Source organism: Panthera pardus, unplaced genomic scaffold (genome assembly GCF_024362965.1).
Source record: "Panthera pardus isolate Hobbes unplaced genomic scaffold, ASM2436296v1 HiC_scaffold_17, whole genome shotgun sequence".
Taxonomy (NCBI): domain Eukaryota; kingdom Metazoa; phylum Chordata; class Mammalia; order Carnivora; family Felidae; genus Panthera; species Panthera pardus.
This window is the reverse complement of record NW_026526732.1, coordinates 145512942-145527429: the sequence shown is the minus strand read 5'-3', so window position 1 is coordinate 145527429 and position 14488 is coordinate 145512942. Positions and strand designations below refer to the sequence as shown.

General features: G+C 43.5%; 1 protein-coding gene across 3 annotated transcripts in view; it reads right to left on the bottom strand.

Moving 5' to 3' along the window:
* SLC26A8 (solute carrier family 26 member 8) overlaps window positions 1-14488 on the bottom strand; it is an 84484-nt gene that overhangs the window by 15716 nt on the left and 54280 nt on the right. For 2 of the 3 annotated variants that reach the window (XM_019456902.2, XM_053905089.1), the window contains exons 9-14: window positions 11055-11202; window positions 9654-9767; window positions 4091-4168; window positions 1436-1555; window positions 210-316; window positions 59-128 (exon numbers count right to left, since the gene is read on the bottom strand). In XM_019456902.2, the coding sequence (XP_019312447.2) occupies window positions 59-128; window positions 210-316; window positions 1436-1555; window positions 4091-4168; window positions 9654-9767; window positions 11055-11202 (637 nt within the window). The remainder of the gene's footprint in view (window positions 1-58; window positions 129-209; window positions 317-1435; window positions 1556-4090; window positions 4169-9653; window positions 9768-11054; window positions 11203-14488) is intronic. The other variant, XM_019456901.2, reaches the window with a different exon arrangement.

Here is a 14488-nt window from a genome sequence, read left to right as displayed (position 1 = left end):
GCGGGCCTGGTCCAGACCATCCTTTGGACAAAGGAGCGGGACTGATCTGGAATCTTACCTCCCGATAGTCATTGAAGCTTCTATAGATGTTGGTGTTAGGGATCTGACCCAGGAGGAAAATCTTAGTTCTGAAAGGAAACATATGTGCTTTCAGGTCATAGTTGCCTTACCTCGCCACAGCCAGCCTCCTATCACCTGAGACAAAGTACCTGTGTGACCGAACAGCGATGATGAAGAAGGCAAAGGCTAGTGAAACGAGTAGTCCCGCATCCAGTCCCAGGAAAATTGCAGATACGAAAGTAACCATCCAGATAATCTTATGGAGAAGTGGGGGGAAGGAAGAAGGGGAAGGGAAGACCATGACCATAAGCACAAGTGGGAAGATCAGTTGTATCTCTCAACCCATCTTCTCCTTCCCGCTCCCTCCCGAAACCCAGGGTGCAGAGAACAAACTGCACAGCCCTCTGGGCCGTCGCCTTCACAAATGATTGGGCCCCAACGCTGCCTAGCCATTCTTGCAGGTGTCCTTGATCACTCCTCTCTTCAATTCTCTCTTGAAACCTCATGTGCAAAATAGGGATAACAAAATCTACTTTATAGGCTTTTTTTGTGTGTGATTAAAAATATCATCCCCAAAGCAACACAGAGCACTCACCAAATAGTAGTTGCTATTTTAAGACCTTTTGTGGCTATTGGGAATCTTTAACATCCTTTTTGGCCCCTTACCTCACCACCTTCTCCATCGCTCTCAGCAAGCCACTTGACTTTCATCTTCATAGTGTGAATAGGCTAAAACTCCCTTGAATATTTGCTCCCCCCCCCCACCGCCACCTGCTACTTGTTAGTTACTGTCCCCACGTCATTCTCCCTCCCTGTCTCCAGTCCTGCTGGAAGGGCTACCCCTCTTCCTAGAAGTGGTACCTGTGCACTGGACCACATACCCTCTTAGCTCCTCAGGGACCTGGATCCGAAAACTACCCCCTTTCATTTCTCTTTGCCTCTATGGGGTTCCTCTCCTTTCATCGTATTATATCCCCCATATTTTATTTTTTGCTGTTTCCCCTTTGTGTCCCCAGTTTTGTGCTCTAGATGGGAGGAGGGTTCTCCAGCAGCTCTGCCTCTCAAGACACCGCCTTCTCATAGCAGGATTTGTCTCTCCTATCCTGGCATGCAATCACACTGACTGGATTAAAAGTCATTCGACTACTTAATGTGTGGCAAACCCTTTTTACTAGATTCATACCTAACTGTGGCCACTTCTGTCCTTTTCATTTAGTTTTGCATAGGTGGAATGACATTTCAGCATTCCATGCACCCATTTTTTCTTTTTTGAGGCTTGAGTATCAGCTGTCGACGAATTGCTAGGGTACTTCACCCTGATCTCTTTGTTTGTTCTCGTGCCCTTTTTCCGACCTTCCCCCCTGTCCTTCCCTACCTCAGCCAGCGCGTCTGTACTCACACAGTCATACTGGTTCTGCCTCCACAGATTGGGTACGTTGTAAATGGTTTCAAGGTAGGGGAAGATGTTGCTCAGAATAATACCAGCCAGCACAGCCTGCGGGGGGGGCGGGGGGGGAGGGGAAGGTAAGCCCTGTTTCATTTTCCCTTTGGAGAAAATTTGGGGTGGGGAGGGGTGGGGGTGGGGAGGTAAAACTCCCAAATCTTCACAAAGGTACCACAAAAAGTCACCCTTGCCACTCAAATGTAAAAAATCACCAGGACCTCAAAGCAGAATCTGGGGGCACCTGGGTGGCAAGTCGATTAAGCATCTGACTTCGGCTCCGCAGTTTATGGGTTTGAGCCCTGTGTGGGGGGGCTCTGGGCTGACAGCTCGGAGCCTGGAGCCTGCTTCAGATTCTGTGTCTCCCTCTTTCTCTCTCCCCCTCCCCCGTTTGTGCTCTCTCTTTCCCTCACTCAAAAATAAACAAGCATTAAAAAATGATAAATAAAAATAAAAGATAAAGCAGACTCTCACCTACTCTAAGAAACATTTTCTTGTTTTCATGAAGTCCCTGCATGAGGGTCACATTTCTCAGCCTTTTTCTAGCCATCTCTTCTGTATATGCTCTGCCTGGGCATTAGACTGATCCTGCCACCAGGAATGGCAGGTTACTCCAGTTTTCTGAGGTGACTTGGTGACCAGTGGGCTCAGTAGGTCAGCAGAGGAGGGAAGGGGCAAGGATGAAGTCAGCAGGAATCACTTCTCTCCAATCTCCATCCTCAGTCAAGAATCTCCACATGCTCTGCGCATTGCAGGAGGATGCGGTGGGAAGGAAAAGAAACTCAACCTCACGAGGTTCTTGCAAGAAGAGTAGGGAGTGTGAAGAAGAAACAAATCCTTTCACAAAGTCATACACCATAAAAATTTTACCTTTCTGAATGTGAACCTTCACATTGTGTTGGTCCCCTTGCCGACCAGTTGAGATCCTGGCCAGGATGCCCCAGCAATTACTCCAATAAGGATTTTGTAACAAGGGGTCCATAATCTCTCAAGGATGAAGGGCTCATTCATAGTTTAATACTCACAGAGCCCCATTATTAAAGCTATTCAGATATCCCACTGATCAGATGGTGTTCACATTTTCCCACCCAGAAAATGGTATAAAAATAATGTGACATAGCATGGTTAGCCAAAAGCAAGGGCTGTTCTGTCTCTAATGTATTGATAATAAAGGAGTGCCCTTAGTGGATTCTGACAGATCTTTAGTCTTTTTTTAAAAACATTTATTTATTTTTGAGAGAGAGAGAGAAAGAGAGAGAGAGAGGCAGAGAGGGAGACAGAGGATCCAAAGTGGGCTCTTCGCCAACAGCAGAGAGCCCCGTGCGGGGCTCGAACGCATAAACTGTGAGATCGTGACCTGAGCCAGAGTCGGACACTTAACTGACTGAGCCACCCAGGGGGGACCCCCTGACAGATTTTCATATGTTTGCAATTTTTAAAAATTCTGATCCTTCCAGCTGTAGAGAAAAAAAAAAAAAAATCACGTTCAGAGTAAATTAGTGAGTGGCCCTCCGAAGACAGACTTTCAGAGTGATGGCACCAAAGGTGCTATGTAAACTAAATTTTGGAGATGACTTCTGCTGGGCATCAGAAGACAGCTTGTGTGATGAATACAAGCTTGATCCCACCTTCTGTGCATAGATTCTGGGGCTGGGCTCCAAGGTCTCCGAATCACAAGAGCAGAAGGCAGCAACAGCCTTGAGGCAGTCCTGCTCTTCAGAAACCTGACTATTCACCGGGCGGGACGGAGATATTCAAAAGGATGGGGCTAACATTTACCACCACTCCGGCTTCAGGGACGGCCACCTCAGTGTCACCAAGCTGCTACCCCAGAAATGAAACCTCCTTCCTTCCACCTCCCTCAGCACTATCTAAAAATGGCTAACGGGAACATTAAGGAAATTTAAAAGGAAGTCATGGTGACTGAGCTGTGATCTATATGGTGACAGAAAACAAATTGATTATAGCCAATATGTAATGCACCTCTAAATGCAAGGTCATCAGTCTCTCACAAAGGGAAGAAATGGCACAGAAGTATAGAAGTGCACAGAGGTGGCTTTGCTGAACAGAGTTAAAAACTCAACTTTCAGACCCCTGCTTTCTAGTGTTGTGAACCAACCACAAGGCAGAGAGACTGTCACAGGGCAACTGAGTTCATATGAATGCAGAACAAGGCCTTCTGGAAACGGCTTGGGAAACAGATGGCATGCATACACAATGAGTTTCCAAGCCTGAGTCGGTGAGGGGCGTTCTGGCATCTGAAGTCTATTTTGGTCATCTTTAACTGAATCTTTACTTATACAGCTTACTTTCTAGCGTAAGCCATAAAATGAAGGTCAACGAAAATGAGAATAATTATATTATCTAATATTTCTTGAGCACGTATGACTAGCTCAACACCATTCTGTTTATATTAGAAATATCATCTTATTTACTCACCACTCCTGTGAAGTGGTTGCTATTAATTTAAAGGCAAGGGATGAGAGATAGGGTGGGGCGACCGCTGGGAACAAGGTGAATGCCCCACCAAGACGCAGTGGGGAGATCTGGTCTTTTCTCTACTCCACGTTCTTTATCAGTGCTACTTACATTTGGCAGTTCGTAGAAAAAGGGTCCCACCTTGACCATCAGGAGCAACATCACACCAGCGCCTACCAGAGATGCAAACTGAGGAGACAGAGCCAGTTGGAGAGAGACCATCGGGAACGTATTGGTCCCTGTCTGCAACTGATGCCTTATGCATGGTGAGAAGCGTGTCATTTTTGCTTAAAAGGAGTTGAATGTCACCATCCAGCACAAGTGCATTTTCACTGAACTGATATTTTCAGGTCTTGTCAAAGTGCTAAACACATACTAGGTACTCAATCAATATTTGTCGAATGAATGCGTGAATGCTTTCTGCAAAGTGCCAAACTGTCTCAGGTATTTGGATCTTTATTGCCATAGCATTGTGCTGTGCATCTGGAGTCTCCTAAAGTCTGGCTTGCCTTCCCTCCCAACTTTAACTCCTCCTGGAACAGTCTAGAAAAGCCTTAGTAGACTCGTCACTGTCAGCCCTAAAATCCCAACCAGTCCACTTTTCATATCAGTAAATATCTCCCTCCTCGCTCTCCTGTTTGGAGCTTGGATAGCTTCCCATTTAACAGTTTCAGTGGTGTTTCGTTTTTTAAAAATGTTGATTTATTTATATTGAGACGGGGGGAGGGGCAGAGAGAGGGAGAGAGGGAGAGAGAGAATCCCACAGGCTCCGTTTTATCGGTTCGGGGCCCAATATGGAGCCTGATCCCACGAACGGTGAGATCATGACCTGAGCTGAAATCAAGAGTCAGACACTTAAGCCACTGAGCCATCCAGGCGCCCCTCGGTAGCGTTTTATCTTAAAACTGCAACGATAATCATTTCTGATTTCCCTACTTCAGTTTTTCTCTGCTTCATTGCCATAAAAAAGGGTACAAATGTGAGCCAGGGCTGCAAATAGCAGCTCTGGGTCCTACACTGGCTGGGTTGATGACTCTGGGCTCAGCGTTGCTTGGCAAGCAGTGGTTGATTGGCAGATACAGAGAGCAAGCTAAGTTACGGTCTCAAGACTCTCTGGACATAGTCTTGAACTCAATACATCCTCTATGGATACGTTTCCATTGGTTAAGCCCCTAAAAATAAAAACTGATGGAAAGCAGTATAATCTCTCACTGCACTGGGGGATGTGTGTGTGGGAGAATAAAACTAACCACAAATCAGAACAATGGCATATACAAGCAAGAGCTGAGGGAGTCCCTCAAAGCTAAACTATCAAGTGACTGTTCAGCAGTGATTCTCCCATTTTTCTCTTTATTTCTTAGGTGTGAAAAAAAAGGAAAAAAGAAAAACCCTTCCTACTGGATTCCCTCTCACTGCGCACTGCTATTTGCATATAAATGCGCCACTGAAACTAACAGCGATGAAATCAATTTCCTACTTCCTTCTTTCCCCGTCCCAGCTGCTTCATAGTTGACACCAGGTGATGGTAGTACAAAAAGGGGGATTTAGGAAAATGGACCACTACAACAGAAAGTCAGGAAGTTCTAAGGGCAAGCATTTTATGCCTCGTGGAACTGAAACAAGTAACTGAGGCCATAAACTCCTTCAGCCAATGTACACATCAACCTGTTGTTGGATCTAATCTAAGCGTCTTGCTTTAGGTGGTCTTTGTTGGCTCTATAGAAAAACTACTTCGATCAGCACAGGAAAATACATCAGGACTTCCTATCGCTTCTTCCTTCACCTATCTTCCTATCATTTCTTCTTTGTTGGTGTTTTGTTTTGTGTTTTGCGTCCCTGTCCCTGGGTAGGCTCGACCTACCACTTCTTTTCTCCAAATTCTTCTGATTTAAAGAAACAAAGACATGCAGATGCTAAAATAAGCTGCGTTAAACCTAGATTTAAATGAGTACAGGGGTGCCTGGCTGGCTCAGTCAGAAGAGCACGTGACTCTTAATCTTGGGGTTGTGAGTTCAGCTCCATGCGGGGTGAAGAGTTACTTAACTAAATAAAACTTAAAAAAAAAAAATAAATGAGTACAAACTGGACAGTGAATCCCATAAAATTTGCGGCTGAGACAGGGTTGGGAGGTCTGCCAATAACGGTGTGTCTCCCCTGGCTGTGCACGCAAAAGGAGTGGGCTTTGGGACCACAGGGCAATCCTCGGTGGCATTGTGCCTTAGGAGGATGCTTGATGGCTCTCCGAATCTCAGCCTCTGTGTCTGAACAGGGTCTACAGACAGCAAACATGGAGAAGTCTACAACTCGTGCATATTTTGCTATTCCGTTCTCATTTCCATCACTTTCCCAGGCTTTCTTGAAGAAAAACGGGGACTCTGCCTTCTCTTTGGGAATTCAAGGCAATGTGAGTTCCCATAAGCCACAGCCACTGTGGACATGCAGACCCTCAGACACCAATTACTTCATACATAGTGGGTTCCATGAAGCAGAAGTGTTGTAGATTGCCAAGCACTGGCCGGGGCCCTAGGGAGCTAGGGTAGAAGCTGTGATTTTTGAACCTCTTAAGTGACAGGCACTATGATAGGCACTATTGTCACCTAATTTAATTCTCATAACCGAAAAGTTATCTTTATTCCCATTTTCCAGATGAGGACTAGAGCCTCAAAAAGCAAAAGTCCCAGGTCACACACACATCTAGGAACCACTGAGTCAGGATTCAATCTACCTGACCGGCTGACTCTGAAATCTAGGCTCTCTCCACTGTCCCGTTTGCTCCCTCTAAAAAGAATACAACACATATCTTTCTTTTATAATCTCTTTCTTATCTTTTTTAATTAAAAAAATGTTTTATTTATTTGGCGGGGGGAGAGGGGGGAGGGCAGAGAGAGGGGGAGACACAGAATCTAAAGCAGGCTCCAGGCTCTGAGCTGTCAGCACAGAGCCTGACTTGGAGCTCGAACTCACGAACCATGAGATCCTGACCTGAGCCTAAGCCAGACACTTAGCTGACTGAGCCACCCAGGCACCCCTCTTTCTTTTATAATAATTAATTTTTTAAGCAGTTCTGAGAGTCTGGGGACATGGCAAGACGGCCAGTCCTTGGAAAGCAGGGAATAAGGAAAGGAACCCAGTTGTGGAGCACAGAGAAACCCAGTGGTTAGAACTAGATGAGCCAGAAGACAGAGTGGGGGACAGTCCAACTGGCCATGGGTCTGGGGCTCTTCACATCCTCTCTGTCATGGCCTGCCAACACGGCAGGCCCAGGCTGTGGCAGCAAGAGTCAATAGGTTTTGCTGCAACCAGTGAAGGCAAGTGGGTTCTAGACAAGGAGAATTATGAAATCCAGGTACACATACACAGTTTGTATTTATGCCAGATTAAAAAAAAAAAAATAAAGTGGCCCTTGGTGGCAGGTCAGGTCTGAGAGGTACAGAGGCAGCCCCTTGCTTCTCTTTCCTATAGTCCTGAGGAACTTTGAAGAAGCAAGGGTGTTCTCAGGCAAAGTGACTCAAAAATCCCCCGAGAGAAGAGATAGAGCATCGGCCGCTGTGAGATGAAGAAGACAAAATGAATCTCAGGGGCCTTTGCTTGTCCAGATCGGAAGGGTGGAGGCTGGGTAGCTCCAATGCCTCCAGGGCTGGGGGCCAGCAGCGTTCTCTGCTCGAACTGGCGATTTACCCGATTTACCAGGCTCTCAGGGAAGGACTTAACCAGCATTCCTAGAAGAATGCCCCAACGTGAAGTGTCACAGCCCCGCAGAGACATATCATTGGTAGGGGAATGTGCTGCACAGGAGAACAGTGTAGCAGCAGAAAACAGAATGAGAGCCACAGGCTGCCTTTGAAGCAGGCACTTTGTCTGACAGGCTAAAGGCAACTCTGAGGCTGAACTGAAGCCCTTCTTCCTTCCGGCTATCTCTACATATCCTAACCCTCTTTCAATAATCCATGAAAATCCACTTCCTCCCTCATTCTCCTTCTTGTAATATTTATGGCACTTTTTATTTATGAGGCTTATTCTGCACTTAATGTTACTTGCCGTGTGATTTAATTTTTTCCACCTGTGTGCCTTTTTTTCTCCCCAAATGTATGTCATGCTTATATACCAAATAAACGAAGCATGTTGTCAAAGTTAGTGGGGACTGGGGCGCCTGGGTGGGTCAGTCGGTTGAGCGTCCGACTTCGGCTCAGGTCATGATCTCGTAGTCTATGAGTTCGGGCCCCGTGTCGGGCTCTGTGCTGACAGCTCAGAACCTGTAGCCTGCTTCAGATTCTGTGTCTCCCTCTCTCTCTCTGCCCCTCCCCCGCTCATGCTTTGTCTCTCTCTCTCTCTCTCTCTCTCTGTCAAAAATAAATAAACCTTAAAAAGTTAGTGGGGACTAATGTCTGGGAACGCCATTTCTACTTCTTATCATGAAATCCTCTCGTATGGATGTCAACGTTTTTGCACACTTGCACAGAACATTCTTCTTTTCTCCATAGCCCAAGTTCCTTCTTTCCATCAAACGGGAGTGGAAAAGAGGTATACCTTCAAGGCCAGCATGTCTGGCAGAAGCTTTATGACAAAACTCAGTCCACATGAAGTGATAGGACACGATCTTACTCTAGACCCAAGATCCCGCCCCTTCTGACTTTTATTGGCTTTCACCTTATATTTCAGCTCTATTTACCTATGGACTGGGACAGTTTGTCTTCCCCCCCACCCCAATGCAAATTTAGTGTCCATTTGTCTGACACTTCCGTTTCTGACCATTGCTGTACCTTTCTACCACACGTCTGTGGCCTAAGCTTCTTGTTGACCTCTGTCGTTATTTCTCTGCCTTCTGAGTCCTAACCCATTCCCTGGGCTTACTCCAGTTTTGATTCTGAGAGTTCTTTGACATTTCATCATGCTACATAGCTGAGCTGGGACATATCCCATGTCATAGAGCTGGAACTTTAATCTAGTTCAGAACCCGTGAACATTGGACTTATAAAATATCATGTCTGCAATTAGACAGAGTTCACCTTTAGAGCCTTCTCTGCTGGCATTCTCCCTCTCCCTCTTCTTCTCCCTCTCCCTCTCCCCTCTGCCCCACACATTTAGTTTACTAATTCGGAGCACCTGAAGAAAATCTGACTTGGATAATTTTCTCATATTCAAAGGCAGAACAGTCATAAATTCTCTAGGTTCATCTAGACAAAGGCCTTACTCTCTCTCATGAAAGGCTCTTATCATGCGCCTTGAGGAAGCTAGGGAAGTTTCTAGTTCTGGAGCTAGGATGGGGAGAGTTGTATTATTACTTCCCCAGACTAGGACCGGGAATATACCCTTCCATAGAAAGCAATGTTAATAGGTGATGGTTAGTTTACCTGAAATACTACTCTTTGGGGTGTGCTACATGGAAAATAGGTTTTTACAGACTAATCCATAGAAACCACTAAAATAGAATAATATTTCTATAGAAAATGACTTTCAAGTTCAACGTTGACAAATAGCTTTTAAGACAAAAAAAAAAATCTAAGCAAAAAATTAGGCAAGTGTGAAATCCAGGTTCCTCCAAGAGATCTTGCCTAACAAACATAACATTAAAGCAGCAACATGATTAAACTAAGAAAATCCCCTTCTGGGAATATACATGTGAATAGATATAAATATGCTTTTATATTAGGAAGAAGATTCTATTTCAACATACCTGTTGTCTTCCTCCAGACTTATCTTGGATAATAGTCCTGACAACAGCACTAGTAAACACACAAGATCTGAAAAATGAGCTGACGACATTGCAAAGGCCGATGGCTATTAAATCCTGGAAAGACATGGCAAACGTGTTAGGCCCGCTTTTGTTGAAGAAGGCAGACTTGGGTTTGAGCTAAAGACACACCGTCCATTTCCTATGTACGAAGACAGGATTGTTTACTTCACTTCAAACAACACAGAAATATTCCGTTTTAAAAAAAATGTTTATTTTTGAGAGAGACAGTGTGAGAGAGCACGAGCAGGGGAGGGGTAGAGAGAGGGAAGGACACAGAATGTGAAGCAGGCTCCAGGCTCTGAGCTGTCAGAGTGGCACCGAACATGGGGTTCCACCTTGCCAACTTGCGGGATCATGACCTGAGCTGAAGTCAGATGCTTAACCGGCTGTGCCACGCAGGTGCCCCGGAAATACTCTTACAAAGAACAAAAGGATGCCAAATCTGATTTCCGGATTAACTTGAATCTTCATTTTAGCTACCCATCCTAAGAAAAGCACTTTTTTCAAAGTGAGAAATGAAATTTTTGTCTTATTATTCCCTTTCACTGGGACTTCGGATGACAGGAGGAAACATAATACTAATTTTTCTCCCTTCCTTCCATACTATCTTAAAATCAAAGTGGGACAACTCTTTCTTCCACATTTCTCTTTTGAGTTCTAGGAAAAGGGCCAAACTCAGAATAGCTGGGAGATTAAAAAAAAAAAACAAAAAACAAGGACTGTTTCTGGGAGACCAATTTAATTATGCTAGTAGCCTGGCTTTGATATTCCCTAGCATTTCTTATCGCACCTCGGTATGTGGTTGACTCCTAAGAACTTGGAAAGGAGGATGAAATTAAGAGGAGAGGAATTCTGTTAGCTTAACAACATGATGCCATATGTTATCTTCTTGCCTCCCCACACCATAGCTGTTCTGGGCGAATAACACTCATGTTAATTTAAGTGACTTCAAAGTTAAGTATGCCATGCTTCTCAAAAATCCTTTGGTAATTATAATTCAAATTTTGGTCTCACTGACTCTCTAGTTACAAAAGAATGCAGTCTTGGGGCACCTGGGTGGCTCAGTCTGTTAAGTGGTTAAGCTAAGCGTCAGACTTTGGCTTAGGTCATGATCTCACGGTTCATGGATTCGAGCCCCACATGGGGGCAGGGGGTCAGAGCCTGGAGGCTGTTTCGGATTCTGTGTCTCCCTCTCTCTCTGCCCCTCCCCCATTCATGCTCTGTCTCTCTCAAAAATAAACATTAAAAAAATGCAATCTTCATGTTGACAGGAGGCTCAGATTGGAGAACAAAGACTTAAGGGTCAGAGGAAATAACAGAAATAACAGCCTCTCATCTCACCTGGTTGGAATTAACACGGTAGTTATGGCGACTGGCAACCTTCTTGCCCACAAATACCAGCAGAGAGGAGCTCACTAAAGCTAAGGAGAAGGCTTCTAAAATTAATTCAGGAAGAATGTTGAAATCTGGCATCACAGGAAACAGGAAGCTGGAATAAAATGGTGGAATTATTCCTAGAAAGCAGGAACCATTTATTGGCTCCTTCCCCACTCCAGCCTTATCATGTGGGGCAGGCAGGCCTGACCCTTTTTTGAAAATAACAATAAGAGGGGCGCCGGGCTGGCTCAGTGAGTTGAGCGCCTTCGGCCTCTTAATTTCGGCTCAGATCATGATCTCAGGGTTGTGAGATGGAGCCCTGTGCTGGGCTCCGTGCTGAGCCTGGAGCCCACTTAAGATTCTCCCTCTCTCTCTGCCCCTCCCCTGTTGGCATGCACGCACTGTCTCTCTCCAAAAAAAAAAAAAAAAAAAGTAATAACAACAAAAGATAGAAGAGTACTGAGGCAGCAGCCTGCCCAAACTGCCGGGAAACCCAGCCAGGTTACAAAAGCCACTGAGAGAACACTTGCTATCTTCCAGTTCGACATTCTTGCCATGTAGCAATAGCAACAAATAGGATAGGCAAACCACAAAGACTGACAGAAAATGGCCCCACCTACACTGTTAGGGACCATACCAGCGGATAAACAATAGGCAGATACCACATCTCAGATGGTTTGGAGCCAAAATCCCAATGAATCCCCTTGTATTCACACTCAAATCTTTTAGGGTATAATTTTATATACATTTTTTACGTCTTTACCTCTTTTATATAAATTACTTCCAATTCTACCTACACCTTCCCCCCTATAGTTTTCTCCCCCTCATTTCTTTTCAGTGTGGTACATATGCATTGCATGAAATCCACCATCTCACCCATTTTTAAGCGTGCCATTCAGTGGTGTTAAATACACTCGGAACGCGCAACCGTCTCCACCATCCACGCTGTAACTCTTTTCACCTTGTAAAACTGAAACCCTATTAATCCGGTTAACCAATAGCTCTCCATTTCCTCTTCCTCCAGCCCTGGCAACTACCATTCTCCCTTCTGTCTTGATGATTTGGACTACCCTGAGCACCTCATGTAAGTGGAATCATACAGGGTTTGTCTTCTTCTGACTGGTTTAGTCCACTCAGCATAAAGTCCTCAAGGTCAACCATGTTGTAGCATATGTCAGAATTTCCTTCCTTTTCAAGGCTGAATGATATGTATATATATTTTGCTTATCCATTCATCGTTGAATTATGAATTCTTCCACATCTTACCTATTGTGAATAATGCTGCTATGAGCACGGGTGCATGAATATCTATTCAAGACCCTGCTTTCAATTTTGTGGGGTATATATCCAGAAGTAGAATTGCTGGATCATCTGGTAATTCTGTTTAATTTTTTGAGGAACCACCATATTGCTTTCCACAGTGGCTGTACCATTTTGTATTTCTACTAACAGTGCACAAAGAAATCTACATCCTCACCAACTTTTGTTATTTTCTGTCTTAGATGCACACACACACACTGGTATAGGTTTATGTATATATGCGCATATATGTGTATGTGTATGTGTGTGTGTATGCACAAACACAGTAGCCATCCTAATGGGTATGAGGTCATATCTCACTATAGTTTCAGTTTGCATTTCCCAAATAATTGGTAATATTGTGTCTTATCATGTGCTTATATTTATGAAGATTTTTGTATCACTGATCATCAATGTTCCTAAGTTTTCTTTTCTTGTAGTGTCTTTGTCTGGCTTTGGTATCAGGGTAATGCTGGCCTCATAGAACGTGTTGGAAAGAGTTTCCTCCTCTTCAATATTTTGGAAAAGTTTGAACAGTTCTTTAATGTTTGGTAGAATTCGCCAATGAAGCCATCAGGGTCAGGATTTTTCTTTGTCAGGATATTTTTGATAACTGGTTCAATCTCCTTACTAGTTATAGGTCTATTCAGACTTTTTTTTCTTCATGATTTAGTCTTGGTAGATTTTGTGTTTCTAGGAATTTTCCACTTCATCTAGGTTATCAAATTTGTTGGCACATAGTAACAGTACTCTGTTATAGTCATCTTTATTCTGTAGTCATCTTTATTTCTGTAGAATTGGTAGTAATATCCTCATTTTAATTTCTGATTTGATCTCTTCCCTTTTTTTCTTAGAGCATCTAGCTAAAGGTTTGTCAGTTGTGTTGATTTTTTTAATGAACCGACTTGGTTTCATTGATTTCCTCTATTGTCTTTCTATTCTTTATTTCATCTATTTCTGCTCTTATCTTTGTTTCCTTCCTTCTGCTAGCTTTAGGTTTAGTTCATTCTTCCTTGAGTTGTAAAGTTGGGTTGTTGATTTGAGATCTTGCTTGTTGGTTTATTTTTAAAATGCAAGCATTTATGGCTACAAATTTCTCTCTTGGCACTGTTTTTTTTTTGTGTATTGTATGTTGTGGTATGTTGTGTTTTTGTTTCCATGTATCTCTGTATTTTCTAACTTCTCCTGTGACTTCATTGATCTATTGATTAAGAGTGTGTTAATTTCCACAAATTTGTGAATTTTTATGTTTTACTTTTGTTATTGATTTCTAACTTCATCTCATTGTGGTCAGACAAAATACTTTGTACAATATCTATCTTTTATAATCTATTGAGACTTAGGGCCCCTGGCTGGCTCAGTCAATGGAGCATGTGATTCTTGATCCCCAGGTTGTAAGTTCAAGCCCCACATTGGGTATAGAGATTGCTTAATAATAAAATCTTTAAAAAAATTTTTTTAGGGGCCTGGGTGGCTCAGTCAGTTAATTGTCCAACTTTGGTTCAGGTCATGATCTTGCGGTTCATGGGTTCAAGCCCCACGTCAGGCTCTATGCTGACAGCCTGGAGCCTGGTTTGGATCCTATGTCTCCCTTTCTCTCTGCCCCTCCCCCATTCATGCTCGCTCTCTCTCTCTCTCTCTCTCTCTCTCTCAAAAATAAAACGTTAAAAAAAATTTTTTTTAAAATTTTTAAATCTATTGAGACTTAATCTGTGACCTAAGTGTGGTCTATCCTGGAAAGTAGCCCATGTGCACTTGAGAAGAATATGTATGCTGTTGTTCAGTACAGTGTTCTGTGTATGTCTGTTAGATCTGATTGGTCTATTATGTGTTGGTTAGGACCTGTCTCCTTACTTATCTTCTGCCTGGGTGTTCTATCTACTACTGAGAGTGGGGTATTGAAGTCACCAACTGTTACTGTAGAACTGTCTATTTCTTCCTTTAATTCTGTCCTTTTTTGCTTCATGTATTTTGACGGTTTGTCATTAGGTGTGTAAATGTTCATAACTGCTTAATAATTATTGGATTATTTATAGCATACAAATAATTGGTTTGTTTATAACATATAATGTCCTTCTTTGTCTCTTGTAAACTTTTTA